Source organism: Staurois parvus, unplaced genomic scaffold, assembly GCF_062004578.1.
Source record: "Staurois parvus isolate SC_StPar_1 unplaced genomic scaffold, SC_StPar_1.0 ptg001660l, whole genome shotgun sequence".
In the NCBI taxonomy this organism is placed as follows: domain Eukaryota; kingdom Metazoa; phylum Chordata; class Amphibia; order Anura; family Ranidae; genus Staurois; species Staurois parvus.
This window is the reverse complement of record NW_028319456.1, coordinates 226,633-252,244: the sequence shown is the minus strand read 5'-3', so window position 1 is coordinate 252,244 and position 25,612 is coordinate 226,633. Positions and strand designations below refer to the sequence as shown.

The window sequence follows — 25,612 nt, the reverse complement described above, 5'->3', positions numbered from 1 at the left end:
TTATCTCCCACCTTGACTACTGCAACTCCCTCCTACTGGCTTACTTTTACATAGGCTATCCCCCTTTCAGTCCATTGTAAATCCTGCTCCCTGGCTCATCCACCTTAGCAACCATTCAGTGTCTGCTACCCCTCTCTGCCAATCCCTCCACTGGATTCTGCTCACCCAACAAATTAAATTCAAGATACTTACAACAACTTTCAAAGCCATCCACAACTCAGCCCCCAGCTACATCACTAACCTTGTCTCAAAATACCAACCAAAGCATTCTTTCCAAGACCTTCTGCTCTCTAGCTCCCTTGTCACCTCCTCCCATGCTAGCCTCCAGGACTTCTTCAGAGCCGCTTCCATTCTCTGAAACTCCCTACCCAATGTGTCTGACCATCTCCTACTCTGTCCACTTTTAGACGATCCCTGAAAACTGATCTCTTCAGAGAGGCCCATCCCCAACAGTTATTACCTTTTGTATCTCTTGACCTTCCCTCTTAGATTGCAAGCTGTAATGCGCAGGGCCCTCTGATCCCTCCTGTATTAAATTGTACTGTCTGAACTTATGTTGTAAAGCTCTGCGTAAACTGTTGGCGCTATATAAATCCTGTATAATATTGATAACAAAAATAATTACAAAGTCATCCCTATATTGAGTTGAAGTATATTAGTATAACGCTCATAGGAGCTGAATACTATATAATCTACGCATTTTACGTAATGACCTTCATCATAAGACCGCTTGTGAGCTGGTATGTATGTACAGAAGCACTGGCATGCGTTCACCAGGAGAGAGGAAAGAAAGGGTCAGCCAGGTCCAGTCTGCAGCACACCACTGGAGGAAGACACAAATATATAGAGGGGCATCACTCCACCCGGGATAATAATCGCTGTCCAGACAAAACAGGAGTGCACACTGCACAAGCTCCTTAATAACCATATAAGCCCCAAATAAGCTGCAGAGTCCAATGGATTCCATGCTTCAGCCACTGCCCCTGCAGCTGATTTGGTGCTTATATATATATAACTCAAAAAGCAGTGATAAGGTGGAAAAATGTGGATGTATTAGGTAAGCATCCTTGATGTCCACCAAGGCCAGGAAGTCCCCCTGAAGGGGGGGGGGGGGAAACGGACTGCACACATGCCATTCAAAACTTTTGAATATACAGAAACTTGCTCAAGCGCTTGAGGTCCAGAATGAGCATCACATAGCCATTTGGCTTGGGCACACTGAAAAGGTTGAAATAGTAACCGTGAAACATGGACATAACAGCCTCCTGAAACGCAACTGGTTCAGAACAGCAAACGGGACTGCTCTTCGATGTAATGAAGTGTGCATACATTACCATAACATTATCCACTGGAAATGCATTTTATTCGAATCAGACACCGCAGGGTCCAAAGCCGGGAACTTCCGCTTCTTGGGGAAGCCGTCTTCTTTGGGAACACTTGTGTATCCTGTGATGTACAATTGGAATAACAGAAGAGAAGGAGTGCTAGATGTCCAAAAGAATGCACTTTTGATGGTAGACAATTTGAACAATCGGGTAGATGATTTGGACATTGGGCGCTCCTTTTCTTTTATACCAAGTATACGTGTGGAAAAAACCTCAAGGCCGTACCAGAAAGGCAGCAGCCAAAACCCTAAGAGGGTTTACTGCTAGTATCCGCCACCACTGGGCGCAACTGACTGGAGGGACAACTCCCTACACACCCACGCAACCACCCACCTATGACTAGTGACTGATCCAATCAGTCCAGCACAGTCTTCAGCACAAACTGTAATGTATAATGTAAGATATTTTGAGATAACATATTTTACCTTAAATTCTGTGAACAGAGCTGTAAAACACACGTTTTCCTGTGAGACGCATATAATGCAGTTACAGCACTGCGAATGCAACTACTAGCTCATTGAGTATTTTAAACTGCCTTTTTTTTTTGATAAGCAAAATACATAGACCAGAAAGATTTATACATACCTGGGGAATACAATCTGTGTAGGCAAACATGGATTTACAACGATCATCCATACTTATATGGTAGAGAATACACATGACAATTTGCTTGTAGTTTTCATTCTCTACAACAACATAATAAAATGAACTACAGTTTTTATTTGGATGGATAGAACTGAAACTATTAGGCTTCATTTACACAGGCAAATAGACAAGTAACTTTGTGCACAGGGTAGTGTTTATGCACTATGCAACAGTGTGAATCTATCCTCCAACTTGCTAGGCCCTTTGTTGTTGTAAAATGTGTTTTAAATGTATTTGGAAAAAAACTTTTAAGACTGGAATCTGATATTCTTTGCAGACAAAAGATGAACTGAAACCTTGGTACAAACAATAATTTTCAGTGAAATTGGAATTTTCTCTGGTCTCTGCCTGGTGGTGTAAGACTAGCAGACATGAAACAACAATTCATGTTATTACACCAGTTTTCTGAGGTGCTCCTTCCATCATTATACACAACAAGGACACACTGGGGGGGGGGTTAGTTTCAACTGCCGTTTTATGTTTCTTACAAATCTATTTTGGCTTATTTGAGAATAAAAGCTACATTATGAGGTTGATTCGTTAAAGTATTTTAAGTTTAGTTTACTTTAGTAGCTGCTTCAGCAACATTAGAAATCCAAATAATCATGCTTATTTTAGGTGTAATGCAATCTGAAATAGCTACCAATAGATGGGCCAGCACAGTGGCTTGGTGGTTAGCACTTCTACCTTGCTGTACTGGGGTTCTTGCTCTCTCTTCCAAACACCAAAGACCTTCTGGTGGAATAATTGGCTCCTAGATATGTTGTATCATGCATGTGAGATAGAGATCTTAGATAGAGAACTCAGATTGTAAGGTCCTCGAAGACAGGGACGGATGTGAATGTAAGTATATAAAGAACTGCATAAAATGTTGGCACTATATAAATGTCTGTTATAAATTGATAAACAAGAAAAGGAGGAAAAAATGCTTCTTTTGTAAATTGTTGCTAATTAAGATCCATTTTCCTGCTCCTGTTGTGTGAATAGCCTAACACAGGGGTGGACAATTTATATGCAATTCAGGAGCCAGTAGGATTTCTTTTTATAGGAGACAGCTCCACCAATGACAACTAAAAAAACTCAAAAGTTCAGGCGCCAGCTGTAATTTATATGGCGCACTGGCCACCTGGCTCCTGGGATTTGTCAAGCCCTGCCCTTATATATATATATATATATATATATATATATATATAGTTACAGCTTTGGGTCATATAGATCATATTTGTATTAAGCAGCTAACTAGGGGTGACCAGAATGAAAAAGAAAAAAAAGAAAGAAGAAGAATACATTATCCCAAGTCCACTGCACAAAACAAAACACATGGAATAAAAAAAACATCAAATCAAAATCAAGTAGACCAACAAACAACTAATTCAAAGAGAAATTTGTTTTTTGAACTTACCATTTTAAGGGATAAATAAAAAAACAAAAACCCACACAACAAACACATACAGTATATTCGATACCACAAGAAAATTTCTGGCTTTCAAATCGACACAAGCAAACATAAAATCAGCCTTTTTGCTGATTACACGAGTCTCGTGTTAACCCACCCATGTACTTAACTGGCTGAGGTACATTGAAGGGCAATGTGTTTTTCTTATATTCTATTTTGTCTAGATAATTAAATATATAGTTGTGTGTCAGTTATGTGCTATAAGGCCTGCACCCATGTATTGTTTTAAATCTAGTTCTGCTCAAGGCATGAAAACTAACCAATTATTTCTTTGTACTAACAGCACCTGTTTCTGCCATGATATAGTTAAAAGTCAATTACTTCTGTCCCATGGGAAAATAACTGTTGGTTACTTGTAACTGATTTCAAGGTCTGAGAGAATCTAGATTGCTCATGTTCACAGCCTTGACAAGTATCCAGCGAAATCCTATTGTATGGTTTTCTTTGTAATTGTTACAATATAAGAAAAAGAGTCTATGAATAAAGTTTTAGATCACTGTCTGCAAGGCTTGGTGTGTGCGTGAAAATCTTTCTCCTCGCAGAGAGTGGTCTCTTGGATCCAATGGGAACCGAATCCTGCCAGTGTTTATATAAGAAAAAAACCCTTTCATACATGATGCCTTACAATTGTTTAATACTATCCCCTACTGTAGTAATTAATTCAAGTAATTCTAAGCCTTATACCTTAGAATCACGACTAGAAGCCTATGCTAAATATTTTTGCAGTCTTGATACCCATATATCTGTGCAGACACTGGAATACCACATTTAGTTATCACTCTGAAAAACTCTAGTACATGCTTGTATAAAGAAAACTATATACATTACCTTTGGTAAACAAAGTTCAGGGAGAATTAACCTTGTTTTCTAAACATGAAGCTTTCTTGGTCAGGAAGATTACCTATTCTTGAAATGATAGTACTCTCGCAATTTTTTTAGGACTTTACATGTTCCTTTAACTAAACCATATCTTCAATGGCTACAAACTATTGTTTTTGTATGGCAAAGGAAAAAAGTGAGCTCACATCATAGACTAGTTAAGCTTAGATTGGCTGGTGGGATAGGCCAGTTGGATATTCATGAATATTATACTTCAAGATAGTTATCCCAAAAAGAATGGTTTTGACAATATCCAATGTCTCTTTGGGTAAGATAGAGAGATGTTTAATCCATCCTTGGATAAGACCTGTATACTGTACACGGTTGCTCAGTTGAACAGAGAAAACTCAAATGCCTCCCCATCTCTCCTCAACCATACAGGCCTCGGTGAGAGCCTGGCAGACCCTGAAAATATTATCTCTTTTAGGAGAGAGACTCATCTCTTTTCTTATACCCAATTTTATTTCTTCTTTTATCCCAGACACACCATTACACCTCTGGGTTTCCAATGCCATTCAATATGTCAGTGACCTTTATGTAATAAGCAATCTCAAATCTGTTATTGATCTCCTAAGGGAATATCATTTACCCGATTCGGAATACAGATTTATCTAGGTATCATAATGTATCAAAAGTAACCGAAACATTGCAGCCATATTACATTGGAAAGCACAGCAATATTACACTAATGAGCATGTTACCTGAAAGGCATTACTTTGTTTTATAATTTACTCCGAGATAAAGCTACTTTGATTAAAATACTTGCTTTCAACAAGAGGGAAAGAGAGTTAGGCTCTCAGTACATGGCTCTCAATGGTCCGTAGCTCTTAGGGCAACTATAATGCTACCGTGGGTGCTACTCTCTGGGTATTTTCACAGAAAATCACACTTAGGTGGTATTTACCACCTTTTTTGTATCTCTAAATACAATATTAACACCAGTCAGGATGTGGCCAGTCAGGTATATTTCATATCTTTTGGTCGTGCAAAAGCCTGACTAGCTTTTAGAAAAAAATTTGTCATTTTCTCTCAGAAGTGACGGCACTTTCAATTCCAGTATCTCCAGGTTTAGCAATATTGAACTTTGCAATTGATACTATTCCTTACCCCTTCAAAACTATTGTAACCCATATCCTTCTAGCAGTGAGATGGAGATCACATTGTTGGAAATCTGACCTGTTTCCTTGGTTCTCTGAAATTATTAATATTGTTTAAACGCATTGTTCTTATGAATTAATGTTAGCCTCTAGCAGGGTAAGAAATATTCACAAAAAGTAGAATTATGGCACCCATGGATACGTTGGTACACTACCAGCTGTGCACTATGATACCACTATGATTAGTCTAGATTTCCTATTTCCCTATACATGCTGTACTGAATGACTGATAATTCTGTATTTGGCAATGACCTGTGACATCATATACTGTATGCTTGTTACTTGCATCCGTACAATGAATTTTTTTAAAATGGGGAAATCTTATGTTGCCATTTTTTTAATGGAAAATTAAATACATACTTATTGGAAAAAAAAAAAAACACATTAAAAAACCATACCTAAAAGAACAGTAAGTTTGGGAAGGAGTCCAGCCTGCACCATCTTATTTCTCAGGCCAGTGTCAAAGGATAAGTTCAGAAGCAGTCGTAATGTTATGTTTAACAAATCTTCATGTTCACACGGCACCATTTTTGATAGTTTTTCAATAATATCCATTTCAGCCTAAGAAAAGAAAAAAAGAAAGAAATGTTAAAAAAAAACCTTAACTTATTAGATGGACCTTACTAAAAAAGCAAAATGAACTGCCAATACGCATTAACCAGTTCATATTTGCACTTTAAATCTTTCAGCCTGCTAGTGCCAATTGGAAAATATTTGCTCCATACAGCTCAATTTATCACACATAACCTGAGAAGGAAACCAGATAGAAGGATACTGATCCTATGTGATCAGTGATGTAACTAGAGCTATAGCAGCTGACAACAGCTGCTATGGGGCCTGAGGGTGAGAATCTTTGTACGAGATAAAAAAATAAGTTAGTCAAGTACTGTATCATTAGGATGTGGAAAAGTTGCCCTTGACCCTGAATTCCTGTGAAGTCACAAAGTCATTACTTTCTGTGTGCCATAAACATTATTTGTTTAACCCAAGCAGGCTCGCTCCCGAGTCGCTGCTCTGTGTCCATTCACACATGGAGTGCAGCTGCGCCCTGCCCCTGCTCTCTCCTCATTGGCTTACTGGCTGAAATTGACAGTAGTGGGAATCAATTGCTTCCGCTGCTGTCTGAACAAATGAGAAGGGAGAGCCAAGGCTCTCGTGCCCATCGCTGGATGGAGGGTGGGCTCAGGTAAGTTTGGGGGGGGGGGGGCTGAGAGCACTGCTGCACACAGAAGATTTTTTACTTTCATGCATAGGATTCATGAAGGTAAAAAATATTTGAGCCTTTAAACAACTGTAATGTAACCACCAATAAGGATTGGTAAGCTGCAATATTCTGAATGTCTGTTCTTGGGTTTAAAGAGGATCTTGCTAACTAAAACTGACAAACAGCTGAGATCTGTAGTTCTGCAAAAAATCAAGAGTTTAAAGTGGTTGTAAACCCCTACACATACCATAACTAGCCTCTTGTGATACACAGAGATGAAATGAATCTCCCTACATAAGTTGTACCTGTTTATCTACAGAATTCTCTTTTCTACAACCTTCTAAAAATCACATATCCAAAGGCTTTTTCTTAGCTCCAGAAGGCAGGGATCAGACATCACACACTGTACAGCATAGTGAAGAGAGCCCAGTGTAACCTGAGAACTGAGAGGGGGGAGCTGACACACCCACCTCTATGCACTCTCATAGGGAAACAAACAGCTGAAGCTGTCAATCACCTGCTGTGTGCTGGAGGGGCCAGGGCCATCTCACGAGATTGCCTGGTGTAGAGATTACCTATCAGAAGTGACTTATGAAGATAGCAGAGGAAGGAGACAGCAGAGAGAAATGATACTCTGTGCTTTGGATTGAGACAAGTACACATTATAGAAGGATATGCTATATTCATTTTTCATTTCAAAGGTTTACACCACTTTTGAAGCTGTGCTGCGAGGAGACTGAGCCTGTCACTCACTCCCCTCCTCAGCCCAGTGCTCCAGTGAGCGCTGGGGGGGGCTGGACAGAAAGACAGTGACTGACAGTTATGGCTCACTGCTCAGACTGGAAGGGAAAAACTGAGCAATTAGCGGTCTTTGATTGCTTAGTTAAAACAAGAGCCAGCGGGGAACAGATGCAGCATTGGATCAATGCTGCATACATCTTGGTTTTTTTTTGTTTTGTTTTTTGTGATGGCTATTATTATTGCTAGTACAACTCCACTGAGGCCAGAGTAGTTAGCTTGAAAATACGGGTTACATTTCCTGCACTGCTTTCAATCCCCCCTCCCCTCCCCTTCCCTGTTTTCCTGAAGAAAAAAAAACAGATCACAATACTGCTACTTGTCCTTGGATTAGGCAAATTTTATGTTGGGAAAACAAAACAGTATTGTCACAGTTGACACTGCCAGATGCCATACAGAGGTCACTAAGGGTACCATAAAACATTTGCTATGATAACTTTTCTACTAGAAAAAGAGTACTGGAAGAAGAGCAGTTCCAACAAGTCACATTTCAACCAAAAACGGTTTCCGAATTATAACTCATTAGTACTTCAGTAAATCACCAGAAAATAAAGCACAAGCTATATCTTAAATAAAACCCACAGAGTGAACGTCAAATGTATATTGTTTTAGGTTTCTAAAATTTTGTCCAGTAGGCCATTATCTGCAATCTCCAATCAAAATACAATGGTGTTGACAATTGAAATATATACCGCTAGCTGTGTGCTTAAATTGATGATGAAGGCTTCTTTAAAAGTAAAAAAAAAAAAAAAACACACACAACAAACATGTCATACTTACATGGAGCAGCCCCGATCCTCTTCTTGTCAGGTCCCCTGTCGTGTTCCTAGCTCCACCCCGCTTTCAGTATCCCACCTAGCAAGCCGCTTGCTAAGGGGTTTACTTGTGCAGACTCACTGCTGAGCCCCGCTGACTATGTCCACAGACACAGACAGCGGGACTTTGCCCTGCCCCCCCACTCCCTCCACACTGGCTGTGATTTACAGCTGCAGAAGCCAATAGCTTCTGCTGCTGTCTCTGAGCCAATGAGCAGGCAGGGAGCCGGGACAGCAGCAGCTCTTGTGCACATCGTTGGATTGGGATTGGGCTCAGATAAGTATTGGGGGGGAAGGGGAGCTGCATAGTGAAGCTTTATACCTTCATGCAAGGATTGCAAAAAAACCTTCAGCCTTTAGGATAACTTTAAAAGGTTTGTTGTTGATCAAAAGGAGTCACACACCAAAATATACATTTTACAAATCTCTGTATTTAGCTGTCAGTAAAAAGAAATGCATCCATGTTGTCCCTGCCCAGGGACTTCCCCTCATTAACGTGTTTCAGAAAGCATAGCTTGTACCACAAAGAGGGGATTTCTGAAAAACAACATGAAAGAGGCTTTTACTGTATTTTGTGGCATAAAACCACCAATGATCACCAGCAGAAAAGGGGTTGCTATTAGGGGTATAAAAAGTCACCACTGACCACCAGTAGCTATTAGCACGTTGGTAGCATAGTCTGCTTATTGGGTGTTGGTACTGCAGAAAAGTGCACAGTGGTCACTATAGAGAGCGGTGACTTAACCTGGCCATACACTGGTGAAAATGTAAATCAGTTTGTGGCAGTCCTCACTTGAAAGAAATCGAATGACTTCTGTTGAAGGGACATGTAAAATCTTTCTTTATCAGCAGCTGCAGCCAGTCAACCAGAAGCACTGGTAAGTGTATTCTGACTACGGTGGGTGCCTCTGCAGGGGGGATTCTTCCATTCACCCCCTTTGTATGGATAGAGAAATGTGTGGGGTTTTTTTGTTAAAAAAAAGAAATGTAATGGTGTATAGCCAGCTTTAGTAAGAAGGGGAACCATCCAAATTTTGATATGAAGCCTTTAGGATTTGTGGTTATGTCCTGAGGAGGGATAAGACTCAACCTTCTTATGGGTAGTAGGATTGCACATGGAACCAAATTTCTTAACTTTTTTTTTATGAAGGCTTCCCTACATTTAGGTTTGACTCCTTATTTTCCACTCTTTCTTGATATGATCCATTTTGTGAAACCTCACTGATAATATGTCAGGTATTTTCCTTTTGCATCAAAGTTATAGACTACATTGGGGAGGCATCAATTATTTTCTTTGGGAATTTCAGTATTGACTTGGCTTGGTAATCTGTCTTGGTATAATATAGCCCCTGCCCCCCTAATTAAATGATTACAGTGGTTGTAAACCTCAGACATGAAATATGAACGCATATGAAAGCATATCCGTCTAAAGTGTGTACTTGTCTCAATTAAGAGCACTAAGTGCCATTTCTGTCTGCTGTTTCAGTACTTGCGATCAGCAAGAACCACTTGTGATACATTTTCCTGACATCAAAAGAAAAATGGTGACAGGGAGGGACCTCCAGCAGACTGACAGCCTTGGCTCTGTTCCTGTGAGCTGTGTAGAAGGGGGTGTGTATCCTCCCTCCGATCAGCTCTCAGAGCTCTCTTCAGTGAGTTCTGCAGAGTGTAATGTCAGCTCTGCATCCACTTTTTCCTGAACTCCCAGGCAAGGTTCATAAATTCAGCACTTTGAATGGATGTAGAGAAGGGAAGACTGCCTATAAACAGGTAGGAGGATTTGTCATCTCTGTGTATCGCCTGAGGCCAGTAACTTCACTAAGAATATATAAGGGTTTACAACCACTTTAAAGTGTAAGTTTTAGGATAAGAAAAACATGCTTAAAGAAACAGTTACTAATCCATGGCAGCCACGTTAATAATAAATATATCCAAAATGGAAACAAAGTGAAAAGGATTGTAGGGGGTTCTTAGAATAACTTTTTACCTGGACGTTTATTCAAAATTAATATTTATGAAGCAATTATGAAGCGTGTTATAAAACCAAATAAATCCTGCTTTGCTCTAAACTTACCATGTCATTTTTATTTTCCAGAAAGATACTAAGTTTCTTCAAGAATGATACCACAAGAATTAGAAGTTCAAAATTATCTCTGTCCAGTGCTTTCACTAGCATATGAACAATATTCTTGTTTCTCATCTTCAGTTCAGTGCGAGTATCCTCAGCAAGGTTAAGTAACAGATACAGAGCAACTAAAAAAAAAAAAGTATTTTAGGCTGAATGCAGTAAATAGGCATATTTTACATATTTAAATATAAATAAATAAATAAATGTAAGGCTTATATATCAACAAACATCTTAAACAAAAATTTCACCATAAAGAAAACAGAGGACTGGAAATTTGCTTTCCCCACAAATTGTCTTCTTTTTGAATTTGTACACATTTGGTAATTAAACACAACCAGTATTAGGCCCCTTTCACATGGGGGCTGACTCTGCTAGGAGTCTGCTTGCTCAGTGGGGAATCTGTCCACTGATCCCTGCTGACCAAGTGGATGACGGGTCCATGTCCACTCTGCTTATACGGACACAGACACTGCCTGCTGTCCTCTATGGGTGGTCAAACGTAAATGGCCACCTGTAGGTTTACACCTGACTGATATCTGACCTGATCTGCTAGATGGATGAGGAATGGATCCCGATTCATCAGTTTTTAGCGGACAGGATCGGATGTAGGCAGGTGTAAGTGGTCACATGTCTGTTTACATCCTCCTCTCTATGAAGAGAACTGGAGGGCCCAAATGATCTGCCTAAAAATTGACAGGCAAACCCGATCGGTCCACCCGTGTGAAAGGGGCCTTACTGTTGACACTAGACTGGGGGAGATTTACTAAACCTGGAGAATGCAAAATCTGGTGCAATTCTTCATAGAAGCCAATCAGCTTCTAAATTCAGCTTGTTCAATTAGGCTTTGGCAATAACACCTGGAAGCTGATTGTTTGCACCAGATTTTTGCAGTTTTAGTAAATAACACCCATTTTAGCATAAGCGTAAAAAATATTGTGTATTTATTTAACCGTTTCCGAGCCACCCTATAGTATAAATACTGCTACAGGGTGGCACGGGTGCGCAAAATCACGTATATGTACACACGTAATTTTGCAGTTCCAGGTGGGGGGCATGCGACCTTGGCTGTCAATCACTGGGTCCCGGCCACTGATTCCCCGCTGGCACCCAGCGATCTTCGAGTATTACCGATGGGTGAGAGACCTGTATGTAAACAATACAGATCTCTCCCCTGTCAGCATAGCAGAGCCATACAAAGCAGTGTGCTTACAGTGAAACACACACACAGCCCACATAGTAAAACAGCACACAGTTAACCCTTTAATCGCCTGCCTAGTGCCATTAGTACAGTGTCAGTGCTTTTTATTAGCACTGATCACTGTATTGGTGTCACCGGGGATGTCAGTAACACCAGTTCAATGTATATCTAGTTTTGTAACAGCTTGCACTACAGAGCTGTTGGTAAATCTAGAGTGGGTTGCACTCACACAAAAAAAATAAAAATAAAGATGAATTTCCAACACACTCTCCACTCCTCCGGCCACTGTATTTATCTGCTGTGCCAATAATCTTCTACCGCCCATGTCTGCAGTATACCGATCTGTACACTTTTAAATGCCCTACACACGGCAACTATGCACCAGCATAATGTTGACAATGTCTAAACTTCATTGGTCAGCACAGTCACATGCCAGTCCAGACTGATCAGAGTCTCTTACCTTAGAACAGAAAAAGACTGGTCAGCGCTGCTACATGACCACAATGACAAATGATCACTAGTTACTGCCAGCATCATGCTACTACACAGCCTACAGGGCCATGAACAGAGCTTAAAGCATTGCTAAACCCACAACAGTAAAAGCAGTCTATATATGCAGTAAAGCATGCCTGTTATGCTCACTGTGGAACCTAAGGGGTTAATCCTCCGTATTGTGTAAAAAGGCTGTTTGATCCGGTCTTCTCTGATCCCCCCTTTCTACTGCCCTTAATCCACCTGCTGATAGTATTGAGTTCTAGGAGTCACCCCGCACATGCTCAGTTTAGTGTGTATTGCTAGCGTTTGTTTGTTTTTTTGCTTTGGGAGGGTGCATGTGATCAGCACAGGGCCAATCGACACTGTCCAGACAGAGGGTAAAGGGTTATGCAGCCTCATAGGACAGTCACAGCAGAATGAAAACTCCTCCTACAAGCTTTAACCAGTGCTCAGCTGGACACTGATAGAAGTCACAAGACTTCTATACACTGTTGATGAGAAAAGGTATTTAGCAGTTTATATTTACTAAAATAACTGCATTTCCACGTTCTGTGTACTGTTGGACACCATATATAGCGAATGTATCACTTTAAAAATGTACAGATTGGATGGAAGAATATCAGCATGGGAGATAAATTCAGTAGGGACTGAAAAAGTGAGGAGGGTGCTGTGAACTCATCCTTAAATATTTGGTATGAAGGTGAAACTAACCTTAAGTCCTCATGAACCGTTTTTACAGCGGCTGTTTTTGGCTTTTGATGTTTTTTTTCTACAGCCAGTAAACTCCCCAGCATGTTATCCTATGTGTCCATGCACACATAGACTGTAATTAACTTTTTTTGGCAGGGGCGTTTTTTGGCTGTAATAAAATCCCAGAACTAGTGGGATTCTAGAGTTGTGTAGCTGTAAAAGCACTCCAACGATGAAAAAATATGGCAAACTAGTGTTTTTGAACATTTTTTTTACTAAAAAGAACCTCTAAAAAAAAGCGAAAAAAACACAAACGCGAAAGAAACGCCACTAAATGCTAATAAAAAAACGCTGAAAAACTCATGTTTTTAACGTGACTTTACACATCTAACATTACCAGCATTATTAAAATGCCCAGTATGCATGGAGCCTTAAAGCAGTAGTGACAGGCAGTGTATTAATGACAGAAGAGACTCTATCCATCTTTTCCGTCATAAATATTTCCTCCTGCTTAACAGTCGTCTGTAAACTGAGCCACACAAGCACAGCTCAGCAAACATTTATGACCCCAGAGCTGTGGCACGGTGATGTGACTCCCATGTGCATGCGCAGGAGTGACATCATCACAGCCCAGTTGTTTAAACAGCCAAAAGCACAGAACCTGGAAGGGAGACAAAACAAAGATGGAAGCATCAGGGGCCTACTGGATTGATAACACTGCGGGGCTGAGGGCATAGTCTGACAGGTAAGTCTGCCATAATGTGCGAATATGCTGTGCACACTGGCACATTATGGCATAACCCACCTGAGAGCCCTAAAAAGAAAAGAAAATATAGCAGAGTTAACTACTGCTTTAAAATAAAGAAAAGGTTGACATTAGGAGAACCCTCACCCCTTCTGTTCCTGATCTCTGCATGCTTACCCATACAGTTAATAATATGCAAAAATAATCAGATGTACCTACCCCGTAAAAGCTGCTCCTGTTTAACAAGAAGTCCTTGATATTTTTTGTATGCTTTCTCATGTTCTTTTTTTAAGGATGGGGTATCAGGATCATCATCCAGTATTAGAACTTGTTAAAGAAATCAGTAAAAAAAGTGTACTAAAAAGGGGGTGTCAAAATCAGCTATGCACTAAAAACATTCTGAACAGGGAAAAGATTTAACAAAAAAATATAAGCAAAGGATTTAACAGATAATGCCATAAGCGGAATGTTAATGTTTCACAATAAAAAAAGCAAGAGATTTCTTGGAACTTTTTTTTTTCAATATAATGCCCCCACAAATACTCCTCCCCACTTCATCCTCCCTATAATTTTAATATGCATACACACAGATCCATGGACAGCCATTACAGTCTGTGGCTGCAACTGGAGCATATAAATAAATGTGCAACCACTGGCTGCTAAAACATAGAAGGTACTACTAGGTAGCAGTACCTAGTCTGAGATTCATGGCTATGTAAAAGTATACAGATGTAATGAAAAGGGTGGGGTAAAGCATTTGCAGGAAATGTAGAACTAAAGGCAAAACTTATTTTTTTTCATTTGGGACAGAGTAATGTACGGTTGTAACTCCTGTCAGTTTTTTTTCCATCTGTGTCCCATTGGGGAGTCTTCTCTGCACTTCCTATCACATAAGCAAAATGGGAAGAGAGAAGAAATGCCTTGAATGTGAGGAAATCCCTGGTTGTCACCCAGGTCATTAGAACTGGTGTCTTCATTGGACGTTTCACCTCTTTCCCTGTTCTGGTGAGAACCCAAAATTTGTAATTTCCTTTCATTTTCACTCTTGGTGAGAACAGTAAACAGGACAAACAGAGAGGGTAAATCTCTTAAACAGGGGCACAGACAGCAATAATAACCTGACAGGTGTTCTAACCCCTTTTCATTCAATCCAAAACTAAAAAAAGTTTTGCCTTTACTTATACTTTAAGTTCCACTTAATCAATATAAGCATTAAAACAGCAGTCTTTTATCCTCATATAATGTTCACACAAATAAACTCAAGCTGCGAAATTCTAAGAGTTCTCAAATATCCTCAATAATTTGAAATATCACAATAATCACAATGCATCTACCTTCTTAGGACATACAGTAACAATAGTTCTCAGTAATTTTACCATATTAGTGGTCATTTTCACATCTACTTATAAAGCCCTGCATGCAAAAATGCTGAATATGTAAATTACAACAAGAAATCACCAATAAATGGGATTTCATCCCCGGTTTTTAATCGATTATGGTAAAAAAAAAAAGGAGTGGCTGAAAAATTATAGGCATTGTATTTTGTTACTGTAATCGCTGTAAAAAAATTAAAATACTGAAAAATCTGTTTAACTGTTTATTATTCTGCTAAGTATTCATCAGGGTTATAAATATGGATTTTGTAGTATAATAATCTACCAAAAAAAGGATTAGTGGAATAAAGCAAAATGAATAACATCTGTTTTGCCACTTTATAAACAGGATACTCAATATAAAAGAAGTATCACTAAAATAAATATAGTATATCATGTTAAAAAAAAAACAAGTGGCAAGGATTATAAAAGTAAAATTCCTGTAATATTATGTGGCGGCACATTTGACCCAAATGTGTCAATTAAATTTTTCCTATTACAGGCCAGACTAGGTGTCTTTAGAAGCCCAAGCCTGCTCCCCACTACCTATAGGATTGGTGCTTTGGCTTCCTAACAAACATCACAAAGCACTTTTGAGCCCAACCCTTTCTCATTCCATAAGTTTATGGCACTCTTCCTGCAAGAGCTAGCCCCTTCAATCCCCCCACATCCCGATCACCCCTCTTTTTAATAATCCCTTGTTCTCACCAGGCCTACAATCTCACCAGTTCCATTGGTGGATGGACAATGGATTATATAAGATAGGCTAATTCATTTATCATAAAGGCATTTGCCCTTTCTTATACTTTATACAGCATTTAGAGATACCACCCTCTGAAAGTTTTAATCTAGAACAGATTCTACATTACTTACGCTCTCTTCAAAAGCCGAGCGATGACCTTACTTTACAAACTGTGTTTGAGAACAGATGTGTGTGAGCTACCTTGCAACAAGGGTGAATTTCAGTACTGTACAAACTGTTGCCCCATCCTCCAAATTGTCCTATCAATTGGCATGGGAGAAAGATCTTAACATGAGTCCTGATGACGCAGATTGGCAAACCTTGACCGCCCGTATTTATAATGGTATTATGAATGTTTGCACTGGTTGAGGTGGGTTTTAAAGTTTACTCTAGATGTTATCTAGTACTGGAATACCTCTCAAAAATGTTTCCAGGTTCTTCATCCTCTTGCTTTTGGGGCTGTGGGCATGTGGGAATGGCCCTAAATATTTGATGAACACGCTCTAAGGTTGAATGTTTCTAGGGACGTGTTCACTCCTTGATATATTCAGTTAGGCTGATCAATATTACCAGGGATTCTCGGATTGCGCTGTTGAACATGCCGGTGCATAACATCCCGACACATACACAGACCCTAATTTACTTTATGTTTTTAGCGGCCAAAAATGCCATTACAACGTCTTGGAAAAGCCCAGTTGTTGACTTGGCTTTGCTGAAATACAAATTGACTTGGCTTATGCTTAATGAAAAGATTGTGAGTGTCTTAAGGGATAAGCAAGAACTTTTCAACAAGATTTGGAAGCCCTGGCTTTCTTATTTACAAGTCCAAGATGTTTAATGGCAGTTGGATACGTGGCTGATGGAGGGCTCCTGGACAAGACTCTTCTCTCTTCTTTTTACTTCTCTCTCTTCCTCTCCCTTTTCCTTTTTCTCTCCCACATCTTTTTTTCTTCTTCCTTTTCCCATTTTTCTTGTGACTCTCTTACCAACAACACTGCATATTGTGTAGTTCTCTTGATACTCCTGTTTTTTGGGATGGATACCTTTCCTTTAGGCATGTCTACTATTGGTAATCTTTGTGAGCAGCTTTCCTGATTGGGGCCTGGCTTTATGGTCAGTTGCCCCCACCAGCTCACTTTATTTTCTTAACATATATCCTGTCTATTGGTTTCTGCTGGTATGTTGACCATTGCGTTACTGATAAATTTACAGTCACAGAAGACAGTTGTATACACTTGACCTATAGCATGATAGCAGGTATACATTTTGTGTAGCTTACCGGTAATAACACTGGAATGCTCTCTTTTTCTAGTTCGCCCAACTGTATTTCCGAAGTGTCATGGATGTATACACTCATACTACTGTTGGTTTTGTATCCTGTAATTTTCTATGCTTCTTTTGAAAAATCAATAAAGATTATTGAAACAGAAAAGTAAGACTATAACTGTAAGTTGCTAAAAGGATATCTGCTTTCTTCTTTTTGGCTAATTCCTCTTGCCAGAGTTCATGACGCTTTAACTCATGGTCAATTATATTCATACAGAGAGCTCCTATCTTGTAATGTGTGATTAATCCATGAAACTGAGAAAAACTGGAAGAAAACATGTAACAAATAATTATGTTCAGCAAACTAATTTCTAATTCTAAATCTGTCCTTCACACTTTAGACATGTGCCCAAGGTCAAGTTTCTCAATCAAATCTACTAAAATAAATAAATAAATGTCTTTTAGGGGCAAATGACATGGACATTGACTCATCACTCTTGACCCTATATAGAAGGTAAAAGTTGCCAAATGCACAAAAACATGCTGCAACAGTAGTAGTAGTGTGTATTCAAAAAGGTTTATCTATAACAGTGACCACCAAACTTTTTAAACAAAGAGCCAAATTGCGGTCCTTCAGGCTTTAGGGGGGCTCGGACTGTGGCCACTGGGGGTAGAACATGCCCTGGTGTCAGTAAGCAATGTCCCATCATTGGTTTTAGCCAATGGAAGGAATAGTGCCCCATTCTTGGTATCAGTGGGAAGAAGAGCACCTCATTGTTGGTATTAGCAGAAAAGTGCCTCATTTGTTGGTATCAGTGGGAAGAATATTGCACAACTGTCGGTATCAGTGGGAGGAATAGTTCCCAATTGTCGGTATCAGTGGGAGGAATAGTTCCCAATTGTTGGTATCAGTGGCAGGAATAATGCCCCATTGTTGGTATCAGTGGCAGGAATACCGCTCCACTGTTGGTATCAGTGGGAGGAAAAGTGCCCCATTGTTGATGTTAGTGGAAGGAACAGTACACCATCAGTGGTGTCATTGGGAGGAATAGTTCCCCCAGGGTGGGATAAAGGCACGCAAAAGGCCACATCCAGCCCCTAGGCCACAGTTTGGAGACCACGAATCTATAACGTTCACGAAAAAAAGACTTAAATCTGAACTCCAAGTAGACATAAAAGACAGTTCTGTATTCAGTCTTATAGGATTCTCAGAAATTCTATGGTCTAGTTTCCTGGGCACAATGCCTGATTGGCTTTAGAGCCATATTATTGTGTTGGTGAATTGGATGCAAGGTAGATCACCAGGTCTTTCCCCAATCCTCTCCTATTACTCAGGCTTGGGAAAGGCATACAAAATGTGATAATACACGTAAATAGCAAACTTGTACACACATACTAGGGAAAATTACCTACCAGCATGTTTTTGGAGTGTGGGAGGAAAGCACAATAACTGAGGGAAAACCCAAGCAAACACAGGGAGAACATCCAAACTCCATGAAGATAGTAGCTGAGATTCGAATCAAGGACCCCATCTCTGCAAAGTATACAGTATGTACTAACTACTAAGCCACAGTCTCTTGCAATCCCCTATTCAGCAGTACTCAGAGAAAGAGGGGCAGGACTGGGACCTAAGCGGGTGTAATGCATGCAAATATGCTGACAAGCAACATGCTGATAAAAGGAGAAGGGAGAGTAAGGAAGACATGACCTCAATCAGTCTGTTGGGGCATTTTCATTGTCCATCCTTTGAAGGCTGGGTGTGGAGAGATGACACCACTATTTTCCTTTTAGGGCTTGTTTACAGGTGTGTTGATACCATGTGTTTAAGCCATATTTATTCAGCATTTTTAAAGCCTCATAACCACCCTTCAATGCCTGCCATGAATATTACAATGGGCACAACATAGTGAGCTACACAGGAGCAGTGGCGTTTCGTTGTGTTGCACTGTGTTAAAAATTTTGCAGCATGTTGTTTTATAGGGCATCGACGTTTGTCAGCCGACTCTACTGATTTCAATGGTAATGCTCTGTAACTGCACCTACAGCATTTATGGCGTGTTAGCAAAGCATTTAAAAAAAGTGTTAGCTGGGGACTGGGGGATATTCAATGGAGGTTCCTGTAACCCATAAATAATAATAGAGAACTAGGACTCCAGTCACTTCCTGTTTGTAAAGAACAGCCATGTGGTAACACCATTTGCTTCTGTTTGTGGGCAAAAACATCAAGCCAGCCAGAAATACTGATAGTGTCAGGTAGCAGCAGAGGCATTGAGCCAGTGGCAAAGCTTTTTTTTTTCAGCAAAGTTGAGCCGGGCTAAGCCAAGTGGCAAAGAGTTTAAAGTATATGAATCCATCTTGCACACAATTAAAAAAGGTGTCTGCTAGCACGCCACAACCTAACCACACCTCAAAGTAGAGCATTTCTTCTACATCACTTCTCCTTTAAGCTCTTCCCACTACAAAAGCAACACTTTCATCAGCATTTATCAAGCATTCATAAAGCTTTTTCAATGCATCAAAAACAGAATAAAAACAAGTTATAAGCATGTTAATGAGCATTGATTCATTCTCCATAATCAACACAAGTGAACGAGCCCTTACAGTATATAACTGTAACAAAGTAAGTGATGTCATCCACCTGACAGTGCTGCCTGGCAGGGCTATATAAATCTCAGAAAAAAACAAATCCCTTATATGCATTTAATCTGTGTATTTAGTGGTTTGCCTGGAGCTTGGCTTTAAACGTTTTAGGAGAGTATTATACGAAGCTTATACAGTGAGTGGTAATAGTCTCCAACACACACCTAACATTCTGTCTAGTAATCCCACATGCCTGCATCAGCTTCCCAAACCCTTCCATCACGGCTGAATCCTAGTTGGTTCTGATAGACAAAGTTTTGGCACTCCCTGACAAATGCACAAATGTGACCAACGCTGCCTGCATCCTGTAGAATCCTATGGGCCCATCGGTGTGATTGTGCTGTTGGAAGGCTGTTGCATTTTTTCGCCAACACTTTATATCTGCAGCATTTTTTAACTTCCATGACAAATTCTCTTCAAGCGCGGTAGTTTGTTCCTCCCAATACCTCTAGCTTTGTATGTAAGCCATTTGGGCCATCCATAATGTGATTGATCACGCGTCAATAAAAAGCTGTTCTGTACACCGAGAGGGACTAGTATGAAAAATAAGACCCTTTTTCACAACAGTATTTCTAAACATGCAGGGGGTGGAATGGTAGAAAAAGCACTGTGACATTAAGTGGCAAGATTTCACCCTATGGGTTCTGGGTATGATCAGGTATCACATAATATAAACCCATGCAATTTTAGCTACTGTATTCTACTATACAATATAGCAATGAACATTTACAATAAAATGAAACATTTACCTGGAGAAGCAGAAAAAGATGTAAATGATATTAGTAGCAAGTTCTACACTCTGTTTCCAGTCTTCCCTTAACACTCTCGCTAGGGCTCCCAAGGCAGTTTCTAAAGAAGTAAACAAATTATCTTGATACATATCAAAAGGGTCAAATTTATTTATTTATTTTTTTAAATGCCAAACTGGGTTCAGAGAACCTCCATATTTAACTGATGGAGCACAATGCAAGACTTTATCAACTGGTGGTAGTTAATCACTTGACCTCAAGAACCCATTTTCCTCCTATATCTACCTTGAATCCCAGAGTGTGTTTTTTTTCATTCTGCAGATGTCTCAAATACAAACTCAAAGTGTTTGTGGTCTACCGTAGATTTTTTTGGTAGTTAATGTTCAGAAAGATGTAATTTGAATTTCCTACGTGAAAAATTAAATTTTTGTTTTTCCCCAAAAAGATTTTTATGTAATTTTTGTATTAACAGCGGATTACCCTAAGACAGGGGTGGGCAACTGTGGCCCTCCAGCTGTTGGTGAACTACAAGTCCCATCATGCCTCTGCCTTTGGGAGTCATGCTTGTAACTGTCAGTTTTTCAATGCCTCATGAGACTTGTAGTTCTACAACAGCTGGAGGGCCACAGTTGCCCACCCCTGCCCTAAGATATAGTCAACAAAATCTTCTGATTAAAATGATATAATTCAAGTGGAATCATTATATACTAAAACTAAATGGTAAAACTCAAACCTAAAGTTTACACCAGTTTAGAAGAGCTTTTCCCCCCTTTTTGATGCTACATTGCTATGCAGACAGGAAAAAATAAATGTTTGTTCATAAACTGTTATCATAACATAAAACTATAGGATTAATTTGGGTTTCCAAGGACACAAATTACCACTACGGTTTCAAAGGGTTGTGCTCACTGGTTTAAAGCTCATGCAATAAGCACCAAAGTCTTCAAGAGCACGTGACATAATTGTTGAGACCTGGAGACTAATGTGGAGAAAGAATAGTTATAATTTTTTACTTGTATTGTGTAGGTACACACACATACATACAGTACATACACAGATATATAACAAGCAAGAGGGCAGGGAGCACCTGCAGTCATTTTGAAAGTGTTGTATGAACAACCTGGTAGGTCCCTAAATCCACCAAGAACGCATAGAGAAGAGTTCAACTGCAGACTGCAGCATGAAAGAAAGTTTTGCTTAAAGTGGAACTTCACTCTCTCAATCACCACTGACTATTTTTAATCCTTATGCTGCTAGCATTAGTCAATAGATAGGAAAGTATATTATATTTACTTTTTTTTTTTTTTTACACTTCTTCATTTAGTTCCTGATTTCCATACCTAGGTAAATGATACCATACATCCCAGCAGTCTTCTGAAGGAGAGGGAGGATTCTAGGCTCAGCTTATACCTGAGCTAAGGGCAGATGGATTCTATGAAGAAAATGATAGATGAATCATCTGACCTTAATAAAGATGGCCACTGCCAGAAATGCCAGGGGATATTTTTCAAAATGATTTCTCAGAAAAATAAAGCATGGAGACACAGAAAGATGGGGGAGTTTGCTTTGAATATTAAAAATTAATAAAATAGCATTTTTGGTTTGTGGTGCTCAGATGCAATGCAGTTCCACTTTAATTTCCATAAAAAACAAGCGAGTCACAGTACAGACAGAATTCCAGGCATGCATGTCCTGCTTTAAAGATGCAAGGCATGGATATCTGAAACTTTGTGTGATGTAACTTGATTGTGTATTAGGCAACAAAACAAAGCTGTTTTGTGCTGCAACCCCAGTCTATATACACTCACTGGCCATTTTATTAGGTACACCTTGCTAGTACTAGGATGGACCCCCTTTTGCCTTCAGGACTGCCTTAATTCTTGGCATAGATTCAACAAGGTGTTGGAAATATTCCTCAGAGATTCTGGTCCATATTGACATGATAGCATCACACAGTTGATGCAGATTTGCTGGCTACACATCCATGAACCATTGATACAAGACAGGATAGATCCATGCTTTCATGTGGTTTACACCAAACTCTAACCGTACCATCTAAATGCTGGAGCTGAAATCGAGACTCATCAGACCAGGAAATGTTTTTCCAATCTTCTATTGTCCGATTTTGGAGAGCCTGTGCAAACTGTAGCCTCCATTTACTCTTCTTAGCTGAGTGGCAGCCAGTGTAGTCTTTTGCTGCTGTAGCCCATCTGCTTCAAGGTTCAACATGTTGTGCATTCAGAGATGGTATTCTGCATATCTTGGTTGTAACGAGTGATTATTTGAGTTACTGTTGCCTTTCTATCATCTCAGACCAGTCTACCCATTCTCCTCTGATCTCCGACATCAACAAGGCATTTTTGTCCACACAACTGCCACTTATTGAATATTTTCTATTTTTTGGACCATTCTCTGTAAACCCTAGAGATTGTTGTGCGTAAAAATCCCAGTAGATCATCAGATTTTGAAATACTCAGACTAGCCCATCTGGAACCAACAACAATGCCATGTTCAAGTCACTTAAATCCCCTTTCTTCCTCAATCTGATGCTCGGTTTGAACTTCAGCAAGTCGTCTTCACCATGTCTAGATGCCTAAGGCTGGCCATACACTATACTATTTTCTTTAGAAAATTGCTTTAGATTTACCAAAAAGCATACAATATGAGGCCAAACCTAAACAACACTTTCAATTGTATCCAATTAGGCGGGCCCTTGCACTACACAGTTGAAGGTATATCTAAAGAAAATTGGGCAGAAATTGGACAGAAAATTGTATAGTGTATGGCCAGCCTAAATGTATTGAGTTGCTGCCATGTGATTGGCTGATTAGCGATTTGTGTTACCAAGCAATCGATCAAGTGTACCTAATAAAGTGGCCGGTGAGTGTATTTATCAGGGGCAGAGAATTAATACAGATTTCAGGAGCCAGTCTGTCCAATCCTGAAGCCAGCTGTACTTTTTAAGGTGTCACACATCTGTCCAGCCCTGATGAAAGTATAAACACACACACGGCCAGAGCCGTGTCCATATTTGTGTCAGTTCAGGAGTCAGTATCCAAGTGCATTCTAAACAGCACCTGGTACTCAAGTGGTTAAATATATATATGTGGAGCCAGCTTACAGAAATGTTTTTAGTTGTTGCTTATAAAGCTAGTAAAGTGATACAACATCTGGCAAAAAGTATGGCGTCACCACTCTTGGAAAATGTTCATTCAATTGTTTAACCGCTTGCCGCCCTGCCACTGTATATATACGTGTGCAGGGCGGCAGTGGAGCGCAAAAGCACGTTTTAAAACGTGCTCCGCTCTCCCGACACATTCGCGGGTAGGGGGCGCGCGCGCGCTCCCGCCGACCCGTGGTTGATACGATTCGATCCAGGAGGGATCAATCATTAGATTTCAGCCAGTGATTTCTGGCTGAAATCACATGATCGGTCCCTGTCCTATCCTGTCCTGTGTTGATATTTACACAGGGCAGGATATGATGTCATTCTTCTCTGCCTGGACACATTCCGTTCCAGACAGAGAAGAAGACATCCAAAAAGTGAGTACACAAGCACTACACTACAGTTAGAACACTCTAGGACACATTTAACCCCCTGATCGCCCCCCCCCCCAGTTAACCCCTTCACTGCCCTGTCACCAGTGTCACTGATCAGTGAAGCGATTTTTACTGATCAGTGTCGCTGGCGACTTCCGATAGAGTTAGCGCCCCTCCCAGATAGCGCCAGATTGCCCGCCAGTACACCAGTAATCCCGTTTAACCCCTTGATCGCCCCACCCCTCCAGTTAACCCCTTCACTGCCCTGTCACCAGTGTCACTGATCAGTGAACCAATTTTTACTGATCACTGTATCAGTGTCGCTAGCGACTTCCGATAGTGTTAGCTCCCCTCCCAGATAGCGCCAGTTTGCCCGCCAGTACACCAGTAATCCCGTTTAACCCCTTGATCGCCCCCCCCCCCAGTTAACCCCTTCACTGCCCTGTCACCAGTGTCACTGATCAGTGAACCAATTTTTACTGATCACTGTATCAGTGTCGCTAGCGACTTCCGATAGTGTTAGCGCCCCTCCCAGATAGCGCCAGTTTGCCCGCCAGTACACCAGTAATCCCGTTTAACCCCTTGATCGCCCCCCCCAGTTAACCCCTTCACTGCCCTGTCACCAGTGTCACTGATCAGTGAACCAATTTTTACCGATCACTGTATCAGTGTCGCTGGCGACTTCCGATAGTGTTAGCGCCCCTCCCAGATAGCGCCAGATTGCCCACTAATACACCAATAATCCCGTCTAACCCCTTGATCGCCCCCCCCCCCCGAGTTGACCCCTTCACTGCCCTGTCACCAGTGTCATTGATCAGTGAACAGATTTTTACTGATCACTGTATCAGTGTCGCTGGCGACTTCCGATAGTGTTAGCGCCCCTCCCAGATAGTGCCAGATTGCCCGCCAGTACACCAGTAATCCCGTTTAAACCCCTTGATCGCCCCTCCCCCCAGTTAACCCCTTCACTGCCCTGTCACCAGTGTCACTGATCAGTGAACCAATTTTTACTGATCACTGTATCAGTGTCGCTGGCGACTTCCGATAGTGTTAGCGCCCCTCCCAGATAGCGCCAGATTGCCCGCTAGTACACCAGTAATCCCAATTAACCCCTTAATCTCCCTCCCCCCAGTTAACCCCTTCACTGCCCTGTCACCAGTGTCACTGATCAGTGAACCGATTTTTACTGATCACTGTATCAGTGTCGCTGGCGACTTCCGATAGTGTTAGCGCCCCTCCCAGATAGCGCCAGATTGCCCGCTAGTACACCAGTAATCCCATTTAACCCCTTAATCTCCCCCCCCCAGTTAACCCCTTCACTGCCCTGTCACCAGTGTCACTGATCAGTGAACCGATTTTTACTGATCACTGTATCAGTGTCGCTGGCGACTTCCGATAGTGTTAGCGCCCCTCCCAGATAGCGCCAGATTGCCCGCCAGTACACCAGTAATCCCGTTTACCCCTTGATCGCCCCCCCCCCCAGTTAACTCCTTCACTGCCCTGTCACCAGTGTCATTGATCAGTGAACAGATTTTTACTGATCACTGTATCAGTGTCGCTGGCGACTTCCGAAGCAATCAATATACACTTATTGGGATTTTATTTACCAAAAACATGTAGCAGAATACATTTTGGCTTAAATTTATGACTAACTTTGAGTTTACGATATATTTTTTATAGCTGAAAGTAGAAAATATTGTTTTTTTT

The 25,612-nt window shown here is 40.6% G+C and overlaps 1 protein-coding gene across 1 annotated transcript in view; it reads right to left on the bottom strand.

The window, feature by feature from the left end:
- The window catches only part of KIFAP3 (kinesin associated protein 3), a 151,416-nt gene that overhangs the window by 95,418 nt on the left and 30,386 nt on the right, over positions 1-25,612 (bottom strand). The window contains exons 6-11 of the mRNA XM_089663321.1: positions 20,366-20,465; positions 17,177-17,301; positions 13,815-13,913; positions 10,414-10,592; positions 5,921-6,083; positions 1,971-2,071 (exon numbers count right to left, since the gene is read on the bottom strand). Of these exons, the coding sequence (XP_089519447.1) occupies positions 1,971-2,071; positions 5,921-6,083; positions 10,414-10,592; positions 13,815-13,913; positions 17,177-17,301; positions 20,366-20,465 (767 nt within the window). The remainder of the gene's footprint in view (positions 1-1,970; positions 2,072-5,920; positions 6,084-10,413; positions 10,593-13,814; positions 13,914-17,176; positions 17,302-20,365; positions 20,466-25,612) is intronic.